General features: G+C 35.2%; 1 protein-coding gene across 11 annotated transcripts in view; it reads right to left on the bottom strand.

The window, feature by feature from the left end:
* PPP3CB (protein phosphatase 3 catalytic subunit beta) overlaps window positions 1-26,673 on the bottom strand; it is a 38,587-nt gene that overhangs the window by 3,546 nt on the left and 8,368 nt on the right. For 2 of the 11 annotated variants that reach the window (XR_003398722.1, XR_003398723.1), the window contains exons 5-14: window positions 21,547-21,686; window positions 21,372-21,449; window positions 21,190-21,284; window positions 19,614-19,739; window positions 17,515-17,592; window positions 15,984-16,010; window positions 12,983-13,067; window positions 12,015-12,112; window positions 2,526-2,585; window positions 1,845-1,917 (exon numbers count right to left, since the gene is read on the bottom strand). Coding sequence is in view for 9 of the 11 variants with exons in the window: in XM_026851613.1 (XP_026707414.1) it covers window positions 4,595-4,773; window positions 6,458-6,487; window positions 12,015-12,112; window positions 12,983-13,067; window positions 15,984-16,010; window positions 17,515-17,592; window positions 19,614-19,739; window positions 21,190-21,284; window positions 21,372-21,449; window positions 21,547-21,686 (936 nt within the window). In the remaining 2 variants the exon portion in view is untranslated. Of the gene's footprint in view, window positions 1-758; window positions 1,918-2,525; window positions 2,586-3,084; window positions 4,774-6,457; window positions 6,488-8,152; window positions 8,181-12,014; window positions 12,113-12,982; window positions 13,068-15,983; window positions 16,011-17,514; window positions 17,593-19,613; window positions 19,740-21,189; window positions 21,285-21,371; window positions 21,450-21,546; window positions 21,687-26,673 lie in introns of those variants that run through there. The other 9 variants (XM_026851611.1, XM_026851612.1, XM_026851613.1 and 6 more) reach the window with 9 other exon arrangements.

The following is a 26,673-nucleotide window of genomic DNA, read 5'->3' as shown; positions in this document are numbered from 1 at the left end:
CCCCCCGTTCAATTTCCTAAATTAGTTACCATTATGCTTAAGGCAGCAATGGAAGGGAGAATTCTTCTTTGATCTAGTTTTGAAATAATGTCCTTGCAGAGGAGTGGGTTACACAGAAAATGACTCAGCAATGAAAAAAAACCCAGTATCTAAATGCTAACACTAAGAATATGTGTAAATCCAAACTGAAAGCAACTGTGACTTGGACAATATAAATGACTATGTGGATGTTTTCAAAGGATTTAAAAAGAACCGCTTGAATAGCACATTTGTTTTTTTAAAAAGCCACAGTGAATCTATCTCCTGCCATAAATGTAACAGAAGCTGCAAGTCCAGCAGCTAGCAGTGCATTTCCTAACAGTTCTAAACAAGGCTTTAACAAATAACAATTGTACTAGAGGACACCCTCACACAAACAGCAATCCCCTATTTCTTTTATCCCCTAAACAAAAAGAGATAGGGTTGGTAAAGTTCATACTAGCATGACACACCTTTCACTCTTACACAGTATGTACAACATAAAGGTTTTTGCAAAACAGTGATACCATGTTTACATACCAAAAAAGCTTAAGTATTTCACTTAATGTTCTGCAACCTAAATATGGCTTTAGACTATGAACTTTTTCTGAAATCAAACTTAGAAACACAGTTCAGTTTAAAATTCCTGGGTCAGATTAAAATTAATTATTTCAAATACGAACAATAGATGGAAGTTATTTGGGGAAAGTAGCAGACATAATTAAAGCATATTCGTGCATCTGTATCTTTTTATGTGACTAAAAAAAATCCCCACCACTTGTCATTCAAAGCAGAATATTGATTAAGTCTGGCTTGTACATGTTACTGTTACAAGAAAATGACCAGATGAACAGGGTTCTATGTCCTAATGACACTCACCTGTTTCATGGCCAGAAGTTTTTTTTATTACATGCTAGTGACAAAGAATTGTTAAATGGCTAACAGGAATTGAATGATTGATAATGAAACTGTAGCAAAAGGCAAGAATGAACAGATACCATCTATCTTGGCCCTGAAAAAGCCTTATTTTTCTAACATAATGGCACCTCAAGATTGAACATTAGAAAAAAAAAAGCTGTTTATGAGACTATTCCCCTCAAAAAGTGTTCAGACTCAAACCAGAAGAGACCTACCTCTTCCTAAAAGAAAACCAGACCCAATCCCAACCATTTGTCTTTTTGCTAGAGATGTCAATCTTCACAATTTAGTAGATACGACTATATAATTTTTTCCATTTCACAACGAATTCACTAAGCTTTGAAAGCAAAGCTGCTGTTTAAGACTATCATTTTAGGTAGTAAAGTTGTGTTTGCCATTAAACTAAATGTAGGTAGGCTCTGTGAACTAGGCTGGTCTTCCCTGTTTGGTTCACCAGGTGGCAGCAAGTTTCTCGACAGCCCAAGTCCCTGCTTTAAAAGAAGCCCCCCAAACCCTTACTCAGGCACTTTTGCTTCTCAGTTTCACTAAAATGCACCTACATTTCTCAGAACAGTCAGAACCCCCAGCCCACCTTTGAATATTCCTCCTCGCTGCCGGTGCCCTACAGGTAAGAACACCACAGATGATGGTTTACTCCATCAGTTCAGGAAAGGAAGGCCTCTTCCCTGGGACCCACATCCATTAGCCCAGGGCAGGGCTCGGCAGCACTGACTGTTCCAACTCAAACCCAGAAGCAGCCATGCCTCTCACAGCTTTTGCTACCCGTGTCCTTTGACTGACAGAGCTATTTCCAAGCAGCCTCCCCTCCCTACCCAAGAACAGACTAAGGACTCTCCACCCTCGCCTTAAAATGCTGAAAGCACAAACGAGCAATGCAGACTACTTACAGTTTTCTGGGAGGGAGGATATAATTTCTTCTCCTCAACAATACAAGAATTAGAGACAGCTCCAGACTTCCACCTTTCAGAAACACAGTAGCAAGGTATCAGTACCTACTTTCCAAACAAAATCTACAGACCTAATGCTGTTACCCGACTACTTGCTTAATGGGTGACAGTAGACACACAGCATGAGAAATCAGGTCAACAACTGTCCAAGAAATTCTCCTTTATTGCACATCTGCCTTCATAGCTGGCAAAAACTAATACAGACAATGGATACTGCAAGGGAATCTACATGGAAGCAGAACAGATACTGCAAGGGAATCCTAAAGAAAGCAAGGATCATTGCAGCTGGGCATTTAACTGCTGTGCCAAGTATCAGAACCAGTTCTCTATTTACAGTGAGGTCTGATTATAATCAAAGACACTGGGGATTTTCTTCACATCCACAACTCCAGCTAGTAGAATACTCATCACAACTGAGTATCAAATCATGAAAAATACTGTCTTGTGAGGTCAAGAAATTTTCCACTAGAACTTACAAGGAGGAAGGTACCATCATAATGTTCATCATGTAACATTTCAGTTATACTTATCAACATGTTTGTTCTGCTCTAATACAGCATCATATGCAGACTGTACAGCTTGCAAGCATGGGAGTGCTTCATAAAACAACAAAAAACTTACCATTTTTTAACTTGGATCTTCTGCACTCTAACTTTCAGAGAGTTTTCAATTAGAATGCATCTGCAATAAAGTAAAATCATACATTAAAGCTCCATTAGCAACCATGTGTCACTTTTTATTTTTTAATCTTAATTCTCATTCTGTTGTCCTTACTTTAAAAAGAATATACCAAAAAGACTAAATCATGTAACTGTACTGATTGTCAAAACAAACAGACCACCCCTTCTGCCCAAAAAGCAACCCCAACACACTTCACTATTGAATATTTAGTCAAACCAACACATAAAACAGCTATACTGAACAGCCTTCCTAGAATCAACTAACCTTCTCTTAGAAGTTTGTACAAACCAGCAATGGATGTTCAGTTTAGCAGACAGAAAATATCTATGTATTTTATTTATGACAGAAAGCTCAAAAGCAAAAAAAAAAAAAAAAAAAGCAGCCAGTTAAATCAAATAGCTATTATCTGACCTTTTAGGCAACTTTTTCAATAGCCTAAATATCAATTTTCAAGGTCATATGAGACCTACATATGCCAAATAAAACCAATACACAGTGATAGGAGCCGCAGCCCATGCACAAAATTTATTGTGTGCTACTGTTTATAAAATACTCGAATAGTTCAGAACATGCATAAAATTTCCAACTTAGGGGTATGTACAGATTGTACTTCATGGCAAGCAAAGAAAAAGGGGAGATGAACTCTAGTGACATAAGTTTCAAGTTGTGGTCCAGGGGATGAGAAGGACATGGAGCAAATGTCAAAATATGTAACAAAGTACAGTGGCAATCAGTACAGTCCATTATTTGTGAACAAATTAGCACAGGGCTTCAATTTTTATTTTAACCAAGCAGTCCTGTAGATACCAAAATACATGCAGTCTCAAGTTTACACTTTCACTAATGCCTTAGCAGTTGAACAGAGCAATTGCTTACGTGCTGCTTTGCCTAAACAAAAAGTATGTCCGATACAGTTTCAGTTTCCTTTACAGATTTAAAAATAATAAAAAGCTTGCAGCTATTCAGCCCAGTGATTATTAGCTATTTATGCAACCGTAATACTCACAATAAACTAAAAGTACCCATAACATCTAGGTAACCTATAGATGTACATCATAGGTCTATATATTAAATATTTGCAAAATGAAAACATGCATACACAAAATACAATGCCAAGCTTTACAGACTTGATATGAATCAAAATTTACTTAAACAATGTACAAAGTTCAATTAAAAGTACCTTAAAATTAACATTTCCATATTTTTCTTACTTTTAAAATTAGTATATATAATATTTTTTTTTAAAATTCAAGGTGGGGAAGAGTCTTGAAAAAGCTGGGCAAAAAAGTTTCTAAATTAAATATTTTTTAAAATCTGTGTTCAAGTAATAAACATTCCTACATAGAAATCTTCTGATAAGCTGTAACTAAAAAATACAGTGAATACAATATAGAATTAGCAACATCTAAGGAGAAACCTGAGGTCAGCATTTTACAGAATGACCAACTGAGATTGTTTTTTTGGCATTTTTTCTGTCTATTTAAAATACAGTTTTTGCAGCCTCAGATATTTTAAGACCATTCTAATCTATCTTTTTAAAGACATTTCATGAAATCAATGTCCATTAATAAATAGTTAGCTCTTAGGGTTGTATTTGAAAGTCTGGTTTAAAAAACAAACAAACAAACTACCTCTACTGAAAGAAAAATCCCATTTGTAAACTCAAAAGTGTTGACAACAATAAGCATAAGATGCTAGTCTAGATGTGCTTTAGTGGTAACAGCCCGGTTCTTTCCCCAGATCTCTTCTGGAGCTTCAGCAGCCAGTGATGGACTTTGTGTAATTAGGCGAGGCACGCTTCCAGGAGGTCGGGTCACCACGTAAAGAGAGGGGCTGTTGTCTCAAAAGCATGGCGGTCTTCTTCAGTGGGATCAAGCTGGATGGTTTTCCACCTCATATTAAGTAGTCACTTCAAGCGATCCCCCTGGCTATTGCATTTGTTGTCACATCAAAAAGCAGTAATCTAGGAATTCTCAGGCAAAACATGAGTAAACCAGAAGCTGACGTGGTCACTGTGCATTGTTGTTGCCAGTTCCATTGTTTCCATTGGCATTTGTTGTGTTTATAGTATTAATACCATCTTGCTGAAGAGCATCTTTTCTTGGTGGCATTCTCTCATTGATCCTATCCAAACCTTTTGCTTCTTCAAAACTGCAGATTTTATGTTGCGGAGAGAATCCTCGTATTGCTTAACAAAATGCAAATTTGATATGTCAGTAATGGAAAAATAAATTGAAAGCATATACTTTTTCTAACAAATGATGTTTAAAAACAGGTAAGAAACCAGCCAAAGAAACTTATGGCTCTGCATCTGTATTAGTAAAAGCTTCTCTAACCTGCTTTCCTGAAATGTTCAACGGCAATCATGATTTCAGTTTGTAACAAAAAGAACCAAGTATGGCAAATATTCTACAAGTAACAATCAAGGGGTTTAAGCCCACTTGATTGCTTCTGCGTGTCCCTGGCATGGCCAGCTATCAACACCAACTGCTTTTGCTGCCCAGTGCGTCAGGCTTATCTTACTAACATCCCCCTTCTCTTTGGTGGAATGTCAGCAAGATGTAAGCAGCACAGCAAGTGCAGCAGAGGCAAAGCAGCAAAGGGTTACAAAAGTAAGAGTAAATTTACATCCTGCACACACATCAATGGCCTGATCCTGCAGTTTTCATGCAGGCAAAACTGCAGGATGTAGATCACATTCTGTGCTAATCATGTGGATGATGGAAATGGACACAACCACAATCACTGACTTAGCACTGTGGTTAAACAATGGTATCATTTAAATACAAATGTATTTAAAAGTAGTATAGAAAATAGGTTTTATTTTGCTACGATTATTTTAATGAATGAGGTCTGTAGTCGAATTTACACCGGAAAATGGCTGACCACAGAATAAGACTGAAGTCTTTGGGATGAAATAATTCTTTGGAGATACAAGTACAGCTTTCCACTCACAACAACGGGACCTCTTGCACGTGTGTGTGCGAACAGAATATGGCACTTGTTTATATTTTTGGAGATCTGACTTCCTTAATTAAAAACAAAGAATATAGTCATTAAATGGTGCTCTGCAATCAAATCTGAAAAACCCCAAAGGTAGCTCTTTCAACTGCTATGCTGACTGTCATTTACTTCATTGAATATTGAGCAAGAGGAAATTAAAGTCTCTCTGAAAAGATAACAATCTGAAATTGAACACTCTGAACAAAAAATAATTGATAGCATTTTGCTCAATACCACTAACAAAGGACGTATATACAACTTATTTATTAGCACAGAAGCACTAATAATCCATGGAATTTAATATGCCTCATACTGGCAGGCTGGTGTACATACTGGAAATAAATTTCGTCAACAAATTATGTTCAAAATCTATAGAAAAAAAACATTACATTTATACATCTTGCACTACCAGATGTGTTATGAAAGTTTTTAAAAAATATGTTCAAAGCCATTGAAATAGATTTTATGAGAAAAGGCATGCATAAACAACCCTCCTTCCACATATAATCCCCCCCCAATCAAATAAAACCTTGCAGTTGAATGCAGAAAAAAACCGCTAAACACTACCATTTTTAAGGACTTCAAGACAACACCACGTATCACAACATGCTATTATACAAAAACCTACTGCATGTTTTGTAAAAACAAACAAAAAAAGACCAAAAAAACCCCAAGAATGTCCCTAAAATATTAAAGATAATCATCATCCTAAAGCCAGAAATGAATGTTACATGTAAAAGGGATGAATCAATGCAGTTGATTCATCTCTGCTTGTGCAAGTTGAAAGTAAAACACACCCACACAGAGTACTTTTGAATTCCCTCCCAGACACCACAGATCTCTGCCAATGGCAAAGACTCTGATCATACCTTTTTCAGCCTCAATTGCCTCTACAGTGGCTGTACAGAAGTGAGCAGATGCATGCAAAATGAATGAGAAAGATGAAGAGTGTAATATCGCATAGCAGAAAAGGCAATGATCAATTTAATATAGTATGCTACGCCAGCTTAGATTACAATTAGTTTAAATGATAATTAAGGATTTAGGGGGTTGTTTTTAAGTTTAAGTGAAACTTCTCCTAAATTTTAACTAATACAATTTATCAACTGAAAGTACATCAAAGCAACACTAATTAACTGATGTTATTAACTGCACATTTCTATAAATTTTTAGGGCTTTTTGTTTTTTTAAGACAGCAGCAAGAAATTTCAACTGATGTTAAAAGCTGCGGTATGGTTAAAAAGAATACTAAAAATCTATTTGAGGCTACTATTTCTAAATATTAAAATGGATTAGTAAACTTCATTACATTACCATGAAGGATGCTATAAAAATAACACTAGCAGTGTTCTAATAAGAAATTATTTTTCTCTTTATGTTTAGCTCCCTGAAGTTTACCTAGTACTTCAGTTTTTCACTGTGTTTTAAGCTAAGACAGGTATCTCTGGGAACTGAACCGTGAAATTCAAAACAAAAAAGGCAAATCTAGCAAGTCATATTTACAAAGTCTCGTAAATTGTTTAGTTGAATCAACAACAAAGTCTACAGCAGGACAAGGTTTGGATTTAACATAGTCTTGGTGGGTGAATTAATGTGAATATGAAAAAAATCTAGTTTACTAGTTGTTTTTCAGACTACATAACCATGACATCTATTGTAACTTCTTAGGTGTAAAATCTTTCCCAGTTGTTTCAGAAGTTAACGTTTTAACATAAGGTACTTAGGATATGAAAATCGAAATAAATTTCTATTAGGGCAGACTTACTAAAGAAACCATTTTATAACTATGACCTAAGCTGTAGCTAAGTTTCAAATAATGGTAACAACTTTTTACCTCCCCTACTATGTGCCATGCTCTAATACCATAATTTCAGAAATGGTAACCAAAAATAGCATACAGAGTGGCAAACCCACTTGTGTAGTGCTTGATACATATTGTTAACAACAAAACTGTAAGAGCGTATTGAGGCAAATGTTGAGGAAACTAGTCATATAAGAAAACATGGCATTAGATCAGAATAGAATTCTTTAAAGTGAATTAATTTTACAACTTCTCATTTCCTGTCCAACAAACACCAGACAACACTTCAATTGCCTACACTATGCCCACACTATTTTGTTATGTATTAATTGCCTACATTACGCTTTAAACTCACTGTTGCATAAAATTATAATTTTCACTGAGGTACTCTAGAAAAATAAATAAAATTAGATACTTGCATTAAGTGCTGCTAAAATAATGTGGAATACTTGAGGGCAATGCAGCTCTTTAACTTTTACATATTGTAGATTCCATGGTACCAAAAAAACTCCAAAAATAATCATTTCCTGCATTTAAATCTACAGAGAGAAGGGCAATCCCTGAATTAAATCAAAAAGCCACGTGAATGGATGGTTATTTAAGTTTACATTAAGGGAAAGAAACTTTCTCAAATTGTAAAAATAAATTAGTTTAAGAATTATTTTAGAAAGGCACCTAATACATACTTACATACTATAATCAATTTGCCATACAAATACAAAACTATGTAAAAAAACAACCTCTTTCCACCATTTCCTGTTACCTGTGAAGTCTTTGTTTTCAATCTTTTCCTGAAAAGATCACGAATACTGATTTATCTCTGTAAATTACGTGGCTTGGTCATAAACACAAATTTCAAAATTTACTCCTAGTTCATTCTACTTGTAGTACTATTATTCCAAAAAGATCTTGGAATATACATCACAGTTAAGAAAAAGATAATTTTCAACTTGACATAAAAGAACAAACTGACTGGAAAATAGAAGCACTTAAATAAACCAGACTGTAAAGACTCAATTTGGAAAATAATTTTGTTGGATACTCTTTTACAGGTACATCTAAATTAAAACTATATTATTTGTAAACCCTGATAAACCTCAAATAAATACTAAGAGATTTATTATATATTTTATAACGTAACAGATAATCCTGAAATCTTTGCTCAGAAAATTCTCGATTTGACTGCAAATTTAAACAGGGTTCAGTGGCATTTCCATCCTCATTTCCAGCTCTCCCTCTGCTTTACTTAAAGGACAGATCTGATACAAAATCCTTGCCAATTTTCAACATAAAACCAAAAACTATCTTACTGCTCCTCTGACTAATAGGAAGGGCAGCAAAAGTATTTGGCTAGTACAACTAATTTCCATGGATGTACTTATTAGGCTTGTGTTTAGTATGTTGCTGAATAAGGATTTAGGTGTTTGGGGTTTTTTTAACAGATGTTGACTCTATTTGGAAAATAGTTTTGTTGGATTCAGTTCACAGAATAAGTCACTAGGAAATGCTACTTTAAAGAACAGTACTTAATATGGTCTTTAATATTTCAGCTACTGTAACGCAAGCAACATAAATAATAAAACCCATAAATCTACATTTATAAAAAGTTTAGAAACACATAAAGGCCATGATTTCCCAAAGTCTGTTTTTATCCTAGTATATTAAAGCTACTGAAAAAGAACCTATGATTTTTTTTTTCCAAAAAATATATCCATATATTTCTAGGGAAAAAAAAAAATCATATATTGACTTCTTCCATGGGATGCAGTTCTGCCCTTTTCCCCCAAATTATATTTTATAACTGACTTGTCTTTCTTTAACCCTTTCACTACAGTTAAGAATTTGTATTTCACCCTCAGACTGCTCTGTTTTACAGTAAGAATCTGTTCAAGCATTGCCCATAAAAGATAGCAGGTGTGGCTGAACAAATTCCTGAAACAGTAATGGTATGTGCTAAGATCTAATACTGAATATGTTACTGACAAGAATTATAATAGGCATATATGCAAAAATTGCATATACATTGCCTTAATGGTGACTTACATTTACATTTATATTTATATTTATATTTATATTTATAGTTATAGTTATATAGTTATAGTTATAGTTATATTTATTTGCCCTGATAAAAAAATTTTAGTCCAGGTCTCTAGAGAATTGTAGATATACACTCCAGTTTCTTACAGCTTCAAAACTTCTTACAGATTTAATAGCAACCAGCACAGCTAGACCTTTTCCCAATATGCCATTGAAAATGGAGCACTCGTTAAGACAAACCTGGAACCCCATGACATATTGGTCAATTTTGTGAATTTTCAAGCAAATGAAGAATAGAATAAAAACTACTACAATTAATATTGTTATTTTCTCAAATCTAGACTAATTCAAATTATTGACAGTATACTGATCAACACAATACAATACACTTCAAAAGATAATTACCTGTAATAAGAAATCCCACTACACTATCAGTGACCATATTTTTGCCAAGATTATGAATTCACTGATATTATGATGATTTAGAAGTGTGTCAAGTAGTGAAGTTTTATTCTATTTTTGGTTTACTTCTAGCTTTGCAATTGAGCATAATAATTTGAAAACTATGTTTTAAAGACTGAAACAGTAAAGTTCTTATCAGCAAAAAGAAGCTACTGCAATTTAAGGAGAACTAACAGTTGGCATGAGTTATTGTGAACAATCAGCACGACTAAAACAAATGAGGTATATTAATGTAGTGCACCAAGGAATATTGCCATCAAAAGTTCTAGTCAAGAGGAAAACCACACCCATAAAAATCCAAAATGCATTTTGCGTACTTTCCAAATGTTCTCACATTTTCGGTAATGGTAGAAAGTCATATGTTTTATGCTAAAAAAATTTTCTAGTCAGTTTGATCCTCTCTGATATTTGTAATGCAACATGGATACAAATTTGTTAAATGAGAGGAATGCAATCATTTTTTAAGCATAATAAAGTATCTTATTAAACAATGAAAATTAAAATTGAACATATGCTTTTGGAATAGTTGGATGGATTAGGAAACATACACCATTTCTTGTTATAGACGTTCACAAAACAATCACATACATACACTGGACATATAAACTTACTTGTAGACATTATATGTCCACAGAAAAATGACTTAAAATATGACATTCATGTTTCAAAGCTATTAAAAAGCAGCTTCGATAGTTTAATAGAAAATGTAGTGAAAGGTTTTAAAAAAACTACATAGAAAATTTTAAAAATCCAAATAAACAGCTTAAATCACAAAATGAGAAAAGCAGCTACTCTTGGAAAATAGATTACGTAAAAAGTGGTATTCATGTATCACAATCTTTCAATAGTTATAAAATTCAGTGGTCCCACAACAGTTTTATACTTTCTAGTAAAGCCTGAAGATGGCCAACAAAAAGTCTTTCAATAATTGAGTGCTGCTGATACAAAGTCCAGTTTCAGACTGGTATACTTTAGTTATCCACCATTGCGAACAGAAACGTGGACTTCATTCTTTTAATATATTCAGTATAATCTCATAGCATTCTCCCTAAACCTAGTTAATCATTCATGGTCTTTGTGAAAAATATGATCCAATGATTCAACAAACTAAAAAAAGAAGAAAAACCTTTTACAAAATATTCAATGAGCCAGATTACAGGTATATTTTGTATAGAGTTCTTTTTATTTTCATGCAAAAAATATATGCACACTTAATAACACCCTTTTATTTTGATTTATTTACAAGTTTTAAATTCAATCCCTTTATTCTCAACTGATTTTATAACAATTACTGAATATTTTTCAAGTACATTATTGTTCAAAATGCACAGACAATGTGCAGCAGCAAATGCAGCAAACCTCAAAAAACAAGGTGCTACAACATTGCTTCTACATCAAGAGACAGACAAGTGTCTGGGATAGTGGTTTAATTTTAACACTTATACAGACATACATCTATACCTAGAGAGAGACAGACAGATCTAAGAAAGCAGCTACATCTGCAGAGGAAGGAAACAGCATGTTACAAGGACAATTCAGGGAGGTCAATTATACATAGAACATTTGACAAACAACATAGAGAACAAACTTTGGCATTAATTACCAGGGTACAAAACGTAGCACATTTCAATCTACCAATGGAGTGTAATATGGAACTCTGCAGCCTGTAGCTGTTTGTTAATATTATTATCAACAAATATTTGACATTGTCAATGAAAATACTAACACATCTATAATAAAACCATTTTAATGGAAAACAGACAAATAATGATGCAAAACTGCATTGCCATTTTTGTATTGGTAATGATCAAATGCCTCAATACCAGATCTATACGGTCACCCCACTTCAGGCATATGCACCACCTGAAAAATTGTAAACTAAGGAAGCTCAAAGTCTGAAAAATGTGGCCTGACACCGCTGAACTCATTTGCTTTTAGTTTTATACCCTGGTTAAGTATCCATTTCACATTGCCTGATTAACACATAACACTATGCTTGTATCAGCCGCTAAGACAAGAACTGAAAAGCATAAGAAATTCCCTGCATGCATTATGTGTAGTGTTAGCAAAAGAGTGAGATGTGCCCCAGTCCATCTGAGGCACAGCAAGTTGCATAACATCATTACCACTTTGCAGGGTCTGTCGTCCTCCAGCCAACACTCCACTAGGTAACATTCCAGTGGGAGTCAAACCCTTGAGTGTCAGCACACTTTCACTCTCCTCCCTGGTTTGAGAAAAAACAGTAACAAACCCCTAAATAGCCACTCATGAAAACTTGAAATAAAGTAAAATAAGGGATGGGAAGAGGAAGAGCTTTTTTACTATGCTTTATTCATGTCAAGACTGAATGTGAATTCAAGCAACTAGAAAGGGGAAAATATTTCTATTTCATACCAGTCTTTCCTCTGCCTGGACTTAGAAACAATGATTAGATTGCTTCTGAACCAAATTCTGAGCAATTATTCACATGCAGGCTCATTAGCTTTGAAATTAGCACTGAGATACTGAACGTATCTTAGTGCCATAAAACAATCCACATTTTTATTCAAAGTGTCTGTGCTTCAGGAAACACCAACTTTAAAAAATTATCCCTATTTGAACAATTATGGTCTGTGCAAAACTATACATTTTGGGTAGATGTGATCAAGAAATTTCTAGATATAGACAGGTACAAGAAAATGGTATTTTTTTAAAGCTGAAAACAAACAAAAACCTGAAACAAAACCCCTCTAGTTGTCAACTTTCTGATATGCTAGAAATTATTCAAGGCAGTCCTGATCTTCTCCATTACACCACTGATTTCAATCTCTCTATTTTGTTATTGTCTTTCCAACACTCACAGTTAGCAGCTGGACAAATAACTTGTAAACTAAAGACCACATTCTCTTAATTTCTTGAAACACTTATCAAAAATAATTTAAAAATATTCTTTAACCAAAAATATCAACATCGATGGGGTGCATCAGTATGCCAAATAGGATTCTGATGCACAATGATCTCCCTGAAAAATGTTTGGCATTCATTACCCTGGAACAGAGATGTTTTCTTACTATACATAAGAAGGGTTTTACGAATGTAGAAGTCATGCAAGTACCTGAGAACAGAGAAGACTCTTGCCATCTTGCCAATTGCACGAATTTTGTTTCTGATTATTTCTTTCCGTGCAGCAGCTGTACCTACTTTCAATGGAATAAGAGAGAGTCTCAAGCTCATGAGTATTTATAAGGTCACCATTTTAAAGTGCATGGAATTCAACACAATTCAGTACTCTTCACAGGAGGCCATTACCCAAAGGGCACAAAGTTATAAAATTATGGCTTCAGAAGACCATCAAAACCACCATCACATCTGTGTCCACAAAACACTCATAAAAAAGTTTAGGATGTTCCCAGTGATTTCCTAAAGCTAGCAAGCATCTAAATTCCTGCCACTAAGGTGTAGTAACTATCGTAACTCATTTGCCTGAATTTTACAGTTTAAATTCTTCACTGATATCTGCATGCTGCCCGATATAGGAGCCAAAGAGATATTAAAGCAACAAAAAATAAAGATTTGATGCTAATTCTTACACAGCTGTCTGAGAGAAAGCAGTAGTTTGTTTGCTTGTTTTTATGTCAACTCCGCAAAATGCACCCTGAGAAAAAAAATGACAAAATACCAAAGAAATGTGGTATTACCTCCCTTACCACCTAAGTCTACATTTTGTATCATTTTAGGTTTGCATCATTGGCAGAAATGGCAAATACCAAAGATCTGGAGTAAATAATTGCATATTCCACAGAGCAGAGAGATAGCATTTGTGACAGATAAAAGTGAAGACAAAACTCTAAAAGGAGGTTTATGATTGGGAAGGACAGCCACCTTTGCTTGCCTTGGCATTATAAAAACAGAAGCTCCTTTCTCCAACACTAGGTGTGCTGGCTCATTTCAACGTATAAAAGTCATCCTTCCTCTCATCCTCCTTCCTTTTGCTGACTCCTCAATTCCACTAAAACCGTAAAGGCAGATGAGGAGGTATCAAAACTAAAATCCTTACTTCTCCTCAGTCATTGGAGAAGGAGAGTATTAATCACACCGAGATAAAGAGTAACTCAGTCATACTTTAAGTTCAACCACAGGGGACCAAAAGTGAACAAACTCAGACAGCTGTGTTAGGTATTCCATATCTTCCATACATAATCGTTCATTAACCCTGGGAGAAAGGTACTCATGAAAAAGTTGCCAAACTAATTTGCAAGAAGGTAGAAGAGAGGATCACAGAAGCGGTCAGAGGAAAGCTGTATATCCACAAATCTGTCTACTCACATTCAAAAAAGGCAGCTGTAGAAGAAGCTTTTTTCATCCCTGCTCACTAGTATTTAGCTTCCACGTGAGAGTACACAGACTATAGCACAAAATTCACCCTTCTCAGACCACAGCTGCAAGAATGCAAGGCCTTCTGTTGTGCAAAAGTGGGTGGACTTCCCACCCTGAACATCAAACCAAATAAAATTCAAGATAAGGCATACAAGGACAAACAACAACAACAAAATCACACAAGAAGGAAAATGTATAGTAGAGACAAAGAAAAAAGGGAGCAAGAGACAACTTTTGTATGAACACAATGAAAAAATCTCAGGGTATGACAAATATCTGCCAATCCATTTAAACAAAATGAAAAAGCCAGGAACTACTGAATAAAGCTTTTTTAGGCAAAGGAACAACTTTATGAAATGCAGACAACAAATTAAAAGAAAAACCAAAAAACCCCAGAAGGGTCTAGAAAAACTTTGAACAGGATAGCCTGAAACATTCTATTTTTAAATGAAAATAGTTCAATTTTAACTTTTAATTTTTAAAGTTCTAGAAATTTTTACTTTCTATGTTTGAACACTATTAAATAACAGCTTGAGGATCTGGAATGAGAAGGAGACTTTCAGAGTTTCTGTAAAGGCTAGGGCTAAATGAGGGACCATCAATCTTTCCCTACATGTCCCTCAGTTTTCCTCCTACCTACACTTATTTGACAGCTACACTGATGCAGAGCTGTAACGTGCAGGCTAAAAAGATTTCAAGCAGTGCCCGTATGTAACTCTGGAACAGTAAAAAGAGAAAGGTTGGTTTTGGGTAGTTTTGGGGTTTGTCGCTTGGTTTCTTTAACATTATCTTTCATTGCCCCAACCCTCCAGAAGCAACACAGCCAAGTCAAAAGGCCAAACATATTACTCCAGGCTGCAGCACTGCACTAATGAGGCCACTGAATCCTGGTTAGTTCAGAGAAGACAGTAAGGTGTTATCTGCTTGCAGAAGAATGTCCTGGTTACACTCTAAATTAGAGGAGATACGACACTCTCCCATTTCCCATTCCCAACTCCTGCACAGGAAAAAAATTCTGAAACGCTTATACTATTATGCTCTGAAAAATTCACATCACCTCTGGAAATATCTCTATAATGTAATGCATTCCCAAGTACTAGAAATATTCTCTGGAAGTGGCAAATTTATATAGAGAGCAAAGTTATTATTAGGTAAGTAATGGTCAGAAGAATTTTTCTGCACTGAATTACCTACCCTAGGATTTCTGAAAAACAGGTGATAGACCACGAATTTAAGTTAGTAGGCTTCTTTTTACATTTCATATCTAGCCATTTTCAAAATTGCACATACAATCAAAAAGTACCTTTTTGACATCTCAGTTGAAGGAAACTAAATGTACTATACAAATCAGGTTTTGGAACATTATATAAATACATTCCATGCACAACCTTAAAAAAAGCTCACAATAAAAATATTAAAGAGCAAGACACACAACTGAACGTTCCCTACACATGCAGGACCAAAGATAAAAATTTAGAAATACGTAAAAGAATGAAATTCTACAAAAAAAGGAATGGAAGAAAGGAGGAAAAAAATTCATGCACAGAAAGACAGATGTCTTGGAATATGACTTCTGATTACAAAATACACAACCTTTATAAACATCCCATTAGAATGGGTAATAATAATAAAATGCTACATATGTCTCTCAACAGAAAGTTGTTTTCTGCATTTAATAGTAATACTGCCAGGTTCTATGAAGTCATATTTCAAACATTACTACTCTGTCTGGTCTGTACCTTTTTTATTGCCATATATGAGTCGCTCTTCAGATGGAGAGTCCAGAAAAAAAGGAAGTGAACGATGGAGAAAAAGGTGAGAGTGAGACAAATAAAATAAAGATATTTAACTTGGCAGTGGTAATAAAGAAAGAATGGAGAAGAAGTGTGAAAAAAATTAAATGGAAAATAACAACACTTAAAAATGCATTCATCAAACAAGAAATGGAATTGTTGAGCATATTTTAAAATTTGACAAGTGAAAGTTTGAAAGTTGACAGTTATAAAAAAAAAATCCATTCACACAGAAAGATAAAGTGTAGACAGTACCTAAGTGGCATTAAGAGATGCATCAAGCAAAGAAATTGTTAAAGGAGACAGAAGAATAAAATAATTCAAATTAGGAAACTGCAACTATTATACTAAAGACAGGGCATATGCAATCAACTGATGAGTGCACTTATGCTGGTCAATGTAAATCCTAACGTCTCAGAATACCACCTAACCCTGCTCTCCAAACGTTTGATATAATTGGTTTACACTTAATTTAGTAGGATTGCTGGAATTAAAAACATAAATTAACTGTTTACAGGATCACATTTGAGATTATTTCTCATTTTTTGTATTTCTGGCAACAATCTAAATGGCAGCAAAGTTCAAGTGGCTCACAACCAATACATTTCAATCTAAAACACACAGCTGCTTAGCACAAGACTATTCTGCTACTCAATTTGAACACGGTAGTTATCAAACATTAAGAATGGGGTCATGTCTCCAATATCTTTATAAGAGACCCTCTAGTGTTCCTCAAAGGCTGCTGAAACTTTCCTTCCTCTTCCCCTATCATCAAATGATGCACCAAATCAGTTCTGTTACTGGATAAAATGAAGCAAGTCTGACAAACTTAGCTGTGACATTAAGCACTACTGTAAAAAAACAACAAAACAAAGTGCGATAAGCTAGGTCTTCATGTTAATGTTACTTCTTAATCATCATGCTACAAACATCTCCTTAACAATCTACTGTATGATAGTTTAAAAGAAAGTTATAAGTCATTACATAAATACGTATTATACAGTCTACATATAAAAGTTCTGCTTTAAACTCAAGACACCAAGACTTAAACTTGTATTTCACACTTTACGTACAGTACTTTGCCATAGGAAATATTCTGACTTTCAACCTACATCAACTCTTTATTGAAGAGAATAAATAAGAAATTGAAGATCTTATAATAAATTTATTTTGAATATTAGCAAAGTAAGTTTAGTATGTTACAAATTTAAAGTGCCAAGAAATTATGAGAATTTTCCACAAAAAGTTTCAGTTTTATATAGAAATCAGATATGAATATTTGCAAAGGATACCATTACTGCTTCTTGATTACAAACACAAAACCACAATTCCGTTCTCTGCCCCCCCCAAGCGTCATTATCTAAAGAAAAATCTGAAGGCAATTTTATACAAATTCCAGGTAATACTACACCAGTTTAACTATTGTTTCACAAGTTATTACCATTAAAATACTTGTATATCTTAAAGTAACCCCTACCGTCAAATTGATCTTCTCCCTCTGTCATTAGTTCATCATCAGAGCAAATGCTCAGAACATTCACCAACATTTCTGTTACTGTATAGGAAAAAATAAATCTTAATTAATTCCCTGTAGAATTTTAAATATTTCCACGCACACAAGATATAACTAGTCACCAGTAATTGTAGTGAATGAACTTTTCAAATTATAGCCATTGCTCAGTAATCTGGTTTCAAAAATATGTGCTTTTCTTGATGTGCGTTGTCACAGAATTAAAAAAGCTCAGAAAAATAAGCAGCTAAAAATTATACTACCTAACAATCAAAGAACACAGCAGAGCTTTCTCTCCTATCTTACAAGTCCTTTTAGATAAGAATTCTCTTCCTGCATATTAGTATTTTTACATTAGAGTAAGTATTTGAACTTATTTTATGCAAAACTTACTTAAATATGAAAAAATTTGACTGCTCAAATTTAGGCTTAAAATGAGAAAGCTGTTCCATTCCTGGCACCCGCAGGCATGTAGCAGAAGCACTGAAGCAGAAAAATATTATGATATAAATACGGTACAAACTGCAAATCTTTTCAAACTCCCCTTAAAATTATTGACATAGTGGATACATAAACTTGTCTCAAAAAGCTTGTATTTTCTTTTTCCAGGAATCTCCCCATTCTGTCACTCAATCTTTCCCACATATATCAGACTCTTTCTTAAAACAGTCTAACTTCTCCTCCCACTAAGTGTTCAGAAACCTATTCCAGAATTTCAGTCAGATGGTTAAAAACCCTGTAAATTGTTGTCTGCATTTATTCATACTATCCCTGTTATCTGCTATGGTATTCTTCTCTGTTTTTGGAAAAGTTACTCTATACTTTAATGAAAAAAAATAAACAAATTATTCTGATTTTGACCTGTTCAGCACAGACCAGATAATACTGACACTGTATCCTTCATCAAAAGTGGAAACATATATTTGCCCAAAGACAAAGCCCATGATTCCAGCAGTCTCAAACATACAGCTGGGTCAATGAGCAACTTACTTAACAGCACTTGGGTGTCTCATTACAAACATCGTAACAGAAGCAAAATAAACTCTATTAACCCTTTGCTGCTGAAAATGTTATCTACTGCATCGTCAGGTAAGGGAGATATAAACAACAGCCTCCTTTCAAATGTCAAATCCCTCTGTTTACCAATAAAAAAATTGTTGGGCAGGTTAACCACACTAAAAAGTGTCCAAAATTATTTGCATTTATCTGCTCACTAAAGACAATATAAACAAATCTAGAATGTTAAGCTTATATGACCGTAAATATGTTATTTCAAGAATACTTTTCAAAGAAATTTTAAGAGCTTTCCTCATCTCTTTCATAAAAAGAGCAGTTCCTGTGATGGAAGGATTTGAAACAGACCCACATAGCCTCTAACCTCATTGCTTTTTAACTGAAGACTACCTGAAGCCCCAGTGTCCTAGATTCACTTATCAACCCTAGAGGGAAAAAAAAAAAGAAAAAAAAAAAAGAAGAGGATCTGTGCTAAATTATCTTTTTTACAAGAAAAACTGTAACTGAAAAAAGTTATCTTTAATGAAGGTCACTCTGTTATAACTATATAGAAAAGTTGAAAATTTTACATGAACATCTCAACATAGTTTATACCTGTAACAAGATTAATAATGTATATACCTTAGCATTTTGTAGAATATAAACATTTTCATACTGACTTCAAATACAGCTCAAAGATACTACTTAATAATGCAGGTATACACCCTCAATGGAAATAAAAATTTCTGCGAACCCCTCTGCTTTATTAGATGCAGTTTTAACTATCTCAACTGAAACAGGTGAAGAAAACAATCAAAACATTGAGAAAGAGTTGTATTTCAGTCTATCCTTTTTCAGAAATGGTATTTTCACATGCCAAAAGAACCCTCCACGTTAAGTTTAACAACTTCACCAAATCTTCTACCTGATAAAGACAAATACAAATATCTGTTTTCACAAAAATTATGCAGTTAATCTCCCATTGGTAAATATATTAAAAAAAAAAAAAATCTTCCAACCACCAGTCTGGGAGAAATAGTAAAGATATTCACTGATGTGAAACTTTTGCCTACCTTTTTCTCCAACAAATGGCAAAGACCATGTGAAAACATCCATAAAATTTGGTAGCCAGTAAGGATGAGGAGAACAATTGAACTGACGAATATTCATCACATTGTTTTCATATTTTAATACAGCAGCTAAAATAAAATTCAGACATTTTAAAACTCGTGTGTATCACAAATGTTAAATTACAGGTTTGTTTTAGCTCTATTTTATATTAAAGACAAAATAATCCCAGAGATACTCCATTCTCTTTCTTTCACAGTATCTACAGGACAGATTTCTAATAGAGAACTCCGAATTTTTATCACTCATGTTGCAGTTTAAGGTACTGTTACGTGTCAATACAGTTTTGTACTATATCCTATTATAGGTCTATAATGAACAAAGGTCCTTAAAAGGTATAATTTCAGCAACTTTAACAAAAACCTAACTCAGAACTGCATTATATCCAGATTCAGGTTTTAGTCTTCCTATGTGTCTTCCAACATTGTAAGCCTGGAGTAAAACCATAGAAATCTAGATCAGGGAGAAGGGAAACCACAGAGAAACAAAACAGAAAACCAGAGGCATTCTAAAGCTAAATAAGTGTTGATGGCATTTTTCCATACTTACGCTTGCATTATGCTGGGAATAACTGATGTGAAAAAGGATTCTTAAAATGCAATATCCACACAGATAGTGAAAAAAATGTAAAAAGTCAGTTAAAGTTATTTTTATTCCTCCTCTACTTTACAATCAGCGCAAGTAACAACAGCTCATCTTTTCTTCTATACAGTTCATCACCCTCCATAAGTGGTATGGGTTTAGGGGGGTGGTTCTTTGGAGGCGGGTGAGAGAAAATGCAACGTATTTCATAGAAAAGAGGTCTTGGTTTCAAAGGAGCACCATACTTGAATTTCAGCAGGCTTTATTTTTAATTATTTCTGTTGTTGAACTTTGTTCTCATCTATGACTAACATTAATTCACAGCTAAGCTCTTCTCTGTTATTCTGACTTGTAAATTTTCTCTACACTATTAAGCATGCTTCTCCTATGCAACTTTATCTTGAGCAGTGCATGGACAAAAATTAATTCCTTCTGCTTTACAACTACCTAGTAACATTTCCAGTGGTGATCAGTATTTAGATCAGTACTTGCCCATTCCTGATTGCCCATTATGGCCCTGTACCATCACAATTAGCCTCTCAGATGCCCTTGATACACAACACAAACTACCTTATGCATAGGCAGCTGATTAATGCTTCCTCCCTTCCTTACTTAATTCACAAACTAGACAACCAGAGGAGTGAAAACACAGCACAGGAAAGCCTTGCCTGAGTGAAAAACACCTGGTAATACATTCTAAGTACTAGATAGCAATAACTTTACAAAGGAGATGTTTGCCCACACTTGTGCATCAAGGTGGAGCAGTCTTACAGGTCATCATGAATGTTACATGTTCTTCTTCATAACATAACTTTTATTAATGGAATTTTTTTGTCCTTTAATTTCTTACCTGGCAAAAAAATTTTGATATTAGATGACTCATCTAGTAAGACATTTTTATTTTATTATTGCATACAGTTATTAATAACAAGTTCTTACCTTTGTTATTGTAGACATCCAGGTAATTAGGTGCTGAAAAAATTGTTATTAATGATGGGAACCCTGTAGTTTGGCTTTTCCTGTACATTCTATAACTGCAAAACCAAACAGATTATTTTATTTTTACAATTAATTTTTATTTTACACTGTGAATAATTTATTGAAGGACAGAAAGTACTCACCCTGCATCTTGTGCTTCATGTGCTCTAATGATTGACAACAAATTATTATTTTGCAAGAATTCACAAACTGCTGGATAGCTGTGAAATGAAAACAACTATGAGTAAAATAAATTATCTTAAAATATGCAGCAAGAGTCAGCATTAAAACATCAAACTGATCATAGGATACTCTCACCTATAAAAGTATGAGCATCCTCTGACTGTATTGTGACTGAAATGCTCTTGTGAATTTTCATTTCCAAAATCTTCTGAAGGATCAGACCACAGTAAGTCACACATTGGTCCAAAGGCTGGAGGCTCTTTGAATCTATCTAACTGTTTGAGAAAAGGCAAGAGCACAAAGATTCTTTGAATATTAAATCAGTAAGTTTTACCCATTTGTTAAACTACATATCCATCAACACCAAGCTTTTTTAGAATAAATCCCAACCATATCAAAGAGAAGTAGTTACTGTATATATTTTTTCCTCTCCTCCTCATGAAACTTATAAGGCAGAGGCATGCCAAAAGAACCAAACCTGTTAAGAGCAATAAGATTTATTAGTTGCAAAAAGAAGGGAGGTAAGTTCCAGACTGATGGATATGTGTAATACCAGGTCAAGTTACAAACAAGGAACAAAACGATCCTTTTTCATGCACATGCCATATCTACCAATCTGGAGACACTGCCAGGAATTAGCAAAGAGAAACAGTATAGAAAACAGGAATTATAAAAGAAAAGCATGAATAATTATATAACTAGAAGTGACTAAATATATCATCCAATAAAAAAAAAATAACCCCCAACTAAAAAAAAAAAACAGGAACACCCCTCTCCATAATGGATATTTAACAATGTAATGAAGAGGTAATTAGCTTAGCCATCTTAGACTTCTTTAACACAGACTTTATTTCTCAGCTATAGCCCTGGTGTAATGGGCCACAAGCATATTGGGAGATGTCTTTGTTTTCTTTTCTCTAGCTTCTTCTTTACACATTTCCACTTGGAAACACCTGCAACCTTCTTAGTAACCACAGTGAAAAGGGGCAGAGTTAAGGAGGACAGTGCATTTGTTAACGTAAAAGGAATATACCCTGCTTAAGTAAATAACAGTCAGTCAATCTCCGATGTCCCAGAAATGAAATTAGATATTCCAAATTCAATGTAAAGTTTATTTGATCTTTATGTAGCTGGAGTTTGTTCACAAGATGATTTTATCCAAGAAATGTAGGAACAGATCTTCGATGGACAGTGCATTTATCTCACTTTACCTCCCATACCAAAGAAGATGACTTTGATGGTACTAGAGAACACTTAACTCTTCATGACAGGTTCGAAGGGAGGTTTGGTGAACACCTGGTGAATTTGAGTCTAACGGTCCATAGGAATCCATTCAAATATGGAACCAGCAGTAGTGCCAAGCTCTCTCATGCCCTGGAAAATCAGAGCTCCCGAGGCTGCCACCTGTAACATAAGTGGAGAGGTCCAGATCTTTACAAATTCCTGCCAGATAATGGCAAGGCAGGTATTAACTGAAATTGTTGTTGGAATTTATTCAATATTAAAAATCCAGTGGTTTAACATTTCCCACACTGGATGATAAACCCGGTATGGAATATTTCTTCCAGATTGAAGAAGTCAGTCCATCAACTTCTGCAAGTACCTGAATTTCTGTAGATTAAACCATCAAGTTTCTAAACCTCCAGCGATAAATTTGGGTCCAGAAGCTAACGCACACACACAAGGAAGATTCAACTGTTCATTGACTGATGTGTCCTGCAATACAGAAGGCTGAAAGTCTAGAAAGCATTTCTAGAAATTTTCTTGAGTTATTCTTCAAGTATTTTCCTTATGACTTGGGCCAAATGGATAGACGTTACAAATAAAAGGTTTTGGTTGTTGCATGCAATGCACCTCTCTCTGAGATTACTTTCCCATAGCACTGGAACAATAATGTAGCCATTTCTTGAAGTAGGAGGTCAGTTTGTAAAAAATAAATTATACTTATATACACACCAAATCAGTGTCTCCTTCACCAGTCAGCCTACCAACTGGCAGGGTTCTCAAGACTCAAAATTTAAGGAAGTATCACTCCAAGCTACTCAACCAGACTGCGTATTATCAAATCAGAATCAATTTAAGGGCTTTTCTACAGTGGGACAGCAAGAAAGTTAACAAAGGATGTGAGTCAATTCAAAACACTTGTTACTGATTTCTGAATTATTTCTGAATATGTTGAGACTATGGCAAAACAGAATCTCACCCAAATTAGCCTGACTTATTTCTAAATATGATTAAGGTAACTGAGAACAACAATTTTATTCGAGAATAAGAATCACTACACCTGATGTTAAAACAGAAATAGGTAGGGTATTTTTTAATATATACCACAAGATATTTAAATCTAAATTAATTTCTAGGTATTATGCAGTCAGGGCTACGAAACTGCATCATACCTCCACATGGATGTTCAAATTCAGGTGTAGCAAAACCTTGGAGGTAGATTAAGGTATAACAAATTAAAATTGTTTTACTTTTGAGGCAAAAGACCTTCATAGAAGTTCCACATACCTGAAGATACAGACATCGGTTTTAATTGACCTGTCCTAATTTTCCTGAAAACTATCACATAGTAAAGCCCTAAAACAGTATGAAGGCCAGTGAAGAGCGGCAGTCATGTATTACTAGAGAAAAGGAAATTTCAGCAGACCACAGAAAGGAAGCAAGGTATTACAAACACAGATTCCCAGCAGTACCCGCCCCCTTATATTTCAAGGCACTATCAATCCTCAGTATCACCAAGAACTAAAAAACAAGAATGACCATCTGTTGAAAATGAGGAACAAATTCTCTGTTTCTCTTCTTTAAATTAAGAATCCCCATCCAAATTGACCTCAGTACCCGAGAAGGTCACGGAGCAGGTCATCTTGAGTGCCATTAGAAGTCATATAATGGACAACCAGGGGATCAGGCCTAGTCAGCATGAAAGGCAGGTCCTGCCTCACAAACCTGATCTCCTTCTATTGGACAAGGGAAAAGCTGTGGATATCGTCTACCTGGATTTCTGGATTTTCAAAAACCATTCAACACAGTTCCCCATAGAATTCTCAAAGAAAAACTGGCTGCTCATGGCCTGGATGAGTGTATGGTCTGCTGGATCAAGCACTGGCTGGATGGACGGTCCCAGAGAGTGGTGGTCAGTGGAGTTAAATCCAGCTGGTGGCCAGTCACAAGTGGTGTTCCTCGGGGCTTGGTGTTGGGACCATTTCTGTTTAACATCTTCATTGATGATCTTGATAAGGACATAGAGTGTATCATCAGTAAGTCCGCAGATGACACCAAGTTAAGCAGGAGTGTCGATCTGCATGAAGATAGGGAGGCTCTACAGAGAGACTTGGATAGATTGGATCAGTGGGCCAATGTTAATGGGATGAGCTTTAACAAAGACAAGAGCCAGGTCCTGCACTTGGGCCACAACCCCATGCATTGCTACAGGCTTGGGGAGGTGTGGCTGGAGAGCTGTCGGTAGAAGAAGGATCTGAGGATCTGGGGATTCTAAGGCAGCTGAACATGAGCCAGCAGTGTGCCCAGGTGGCCAAGAAAGCAAATGGCATCCTGGCTTGTATTAGAAATAACGTGACCAGCAGAAGTAGGGAGGTGATAGTCCCCCTGTACTCTGCACTGGTGAGGCCACACCTGGAGTATTGTGTCCAGTTTTGGGCACCTCAATACGAAAGAGATATCGAGGGGCTGGAGCGAGTGCAGAGGAGGGCACAAAGCTGGTGAAGGTCCTGGAGAATAAACCCTGTGAGGAGCAACTGAAGGAGCTGAGACTGTTTAGTCTGAGGAGGAGAAGGCTAAGGGGAGACCTCATCACTCTCTACAGCTACCTGAAAGGACACTGTAGAGAGGTTGCTGCTGTCTCTTCTCACAGGTAATTAGTGACAGAATAAGAGGGAATGGCTTTAAACTGCAACAGGAGAGGTTTAGTCTGGACATTGAGAAAAGATTTTCACGGAAAGAGCAGTCAAACAGTGGAATAGGCTACCCAGGGTGGTGGCGAGTCACCATTCCAGGATGTCTTTAAGGGTCATTTAGATGAGATGCTAGGTTTTATGGTGTAGGGGAGAACTTGTAGAGTAGGGCTGATGGTTGGACTTGATGATCCCAAGGGTCTTTTTCCAATCTGAATATTCTGTGATCTTATTCGGACACTTCCCTCCTTATAAATCACTAGGCTTAAAATCACAATTCCTGGAATTTTGTTTCAGCAGAAGTTTTGGCAGTGTAAATGTGTAATCAACTAAACAGCTTCTCTAAGTTCATGGACATGTGTCTGAAAGAGACACTCTTTACCAACACAATGAGAACATTTGCATAAATTAAGTCACAGAATAAAACTCATATTACTGCAAGTTTCACAAACTTCCATCTTCCCCCAAATAAGAAACACTTGCAGCAATCTTTCTGGGTAGGCTTTACTGTCATAGCTACAATGATTGCTGTCATCTACTGGAAATAATTTTATGCCAGCAAAAATAATAATTTAATTTGTGTAGTTTAATGACCTTCCTGAATGTCAAAATACTGAGAAAAGATTGCATCCAGAAGAAATTGCATCTGCACAGAATTTTTTCTTTTTGTCTTACATGATTCCTACACTGTTTATAGAGCTGTGATTTCCCTTCTTATGCCAGATAATTATGCTTACACATTTACAGAATAGACCTCTCCTTTATAAGAACTTCTGCTAATAAACTAGAAGGCTTGTAATACTATACAAGCCATTTCACGTATCACACTTGTATCATAAGTATATGATATTTTCCTAGATGCAAAAATTGCATTTCACATCACCCCTTTAAATATATTTACAGTATCAGTGCATGCCAAGCCCTAATACAGCTATGAAGCTGCTGCCGACCCATGAATGGTGCCTCTTCCAAGTTAGCAGATGATTCTTTAAAAACAAAAAAGGCCCAAAGAGCAGTTCTAATAACACTGACATATTTTTAAATGTGGTTTTCATCAGAAGCAATATACAATGCAGATTTTCATATATATATATATATATATATATATATATATATATACACACACACACACACAGACAGACAGAGAAAGAGAGATAAAACACACAAGCTTATATTTCATCCTAATGTAACCTTGAGCATTACAGAGCACATATGAAAGTACAGGACACAATGACAGAACTACCTTTTAATTAAGTTTACTCATTAGCTGCAAGAATGAGTCTGATTAGCTGCAAGAATGAGTCTAAAAGAAAAATTAATCACAATCCTATTATGACAGTGGCTTTCC

Source organism: Athene cunicularia (genome assembly GCF_003259725.1).
Source record: "Athene cunicularia isolate RWA chromosome 6 unlocalized genomic scaffold, athCun1 chr6_part1, whole genome shotgun sequence".
NCBI lineage: Eukaryota > Metazoa > Chordata > Aves > Strigiformes > Strigidae > Athene > Athene cunicularia.
This window is presented reverse-complemented; position numbering and strand designations above follow the sequence as displayed.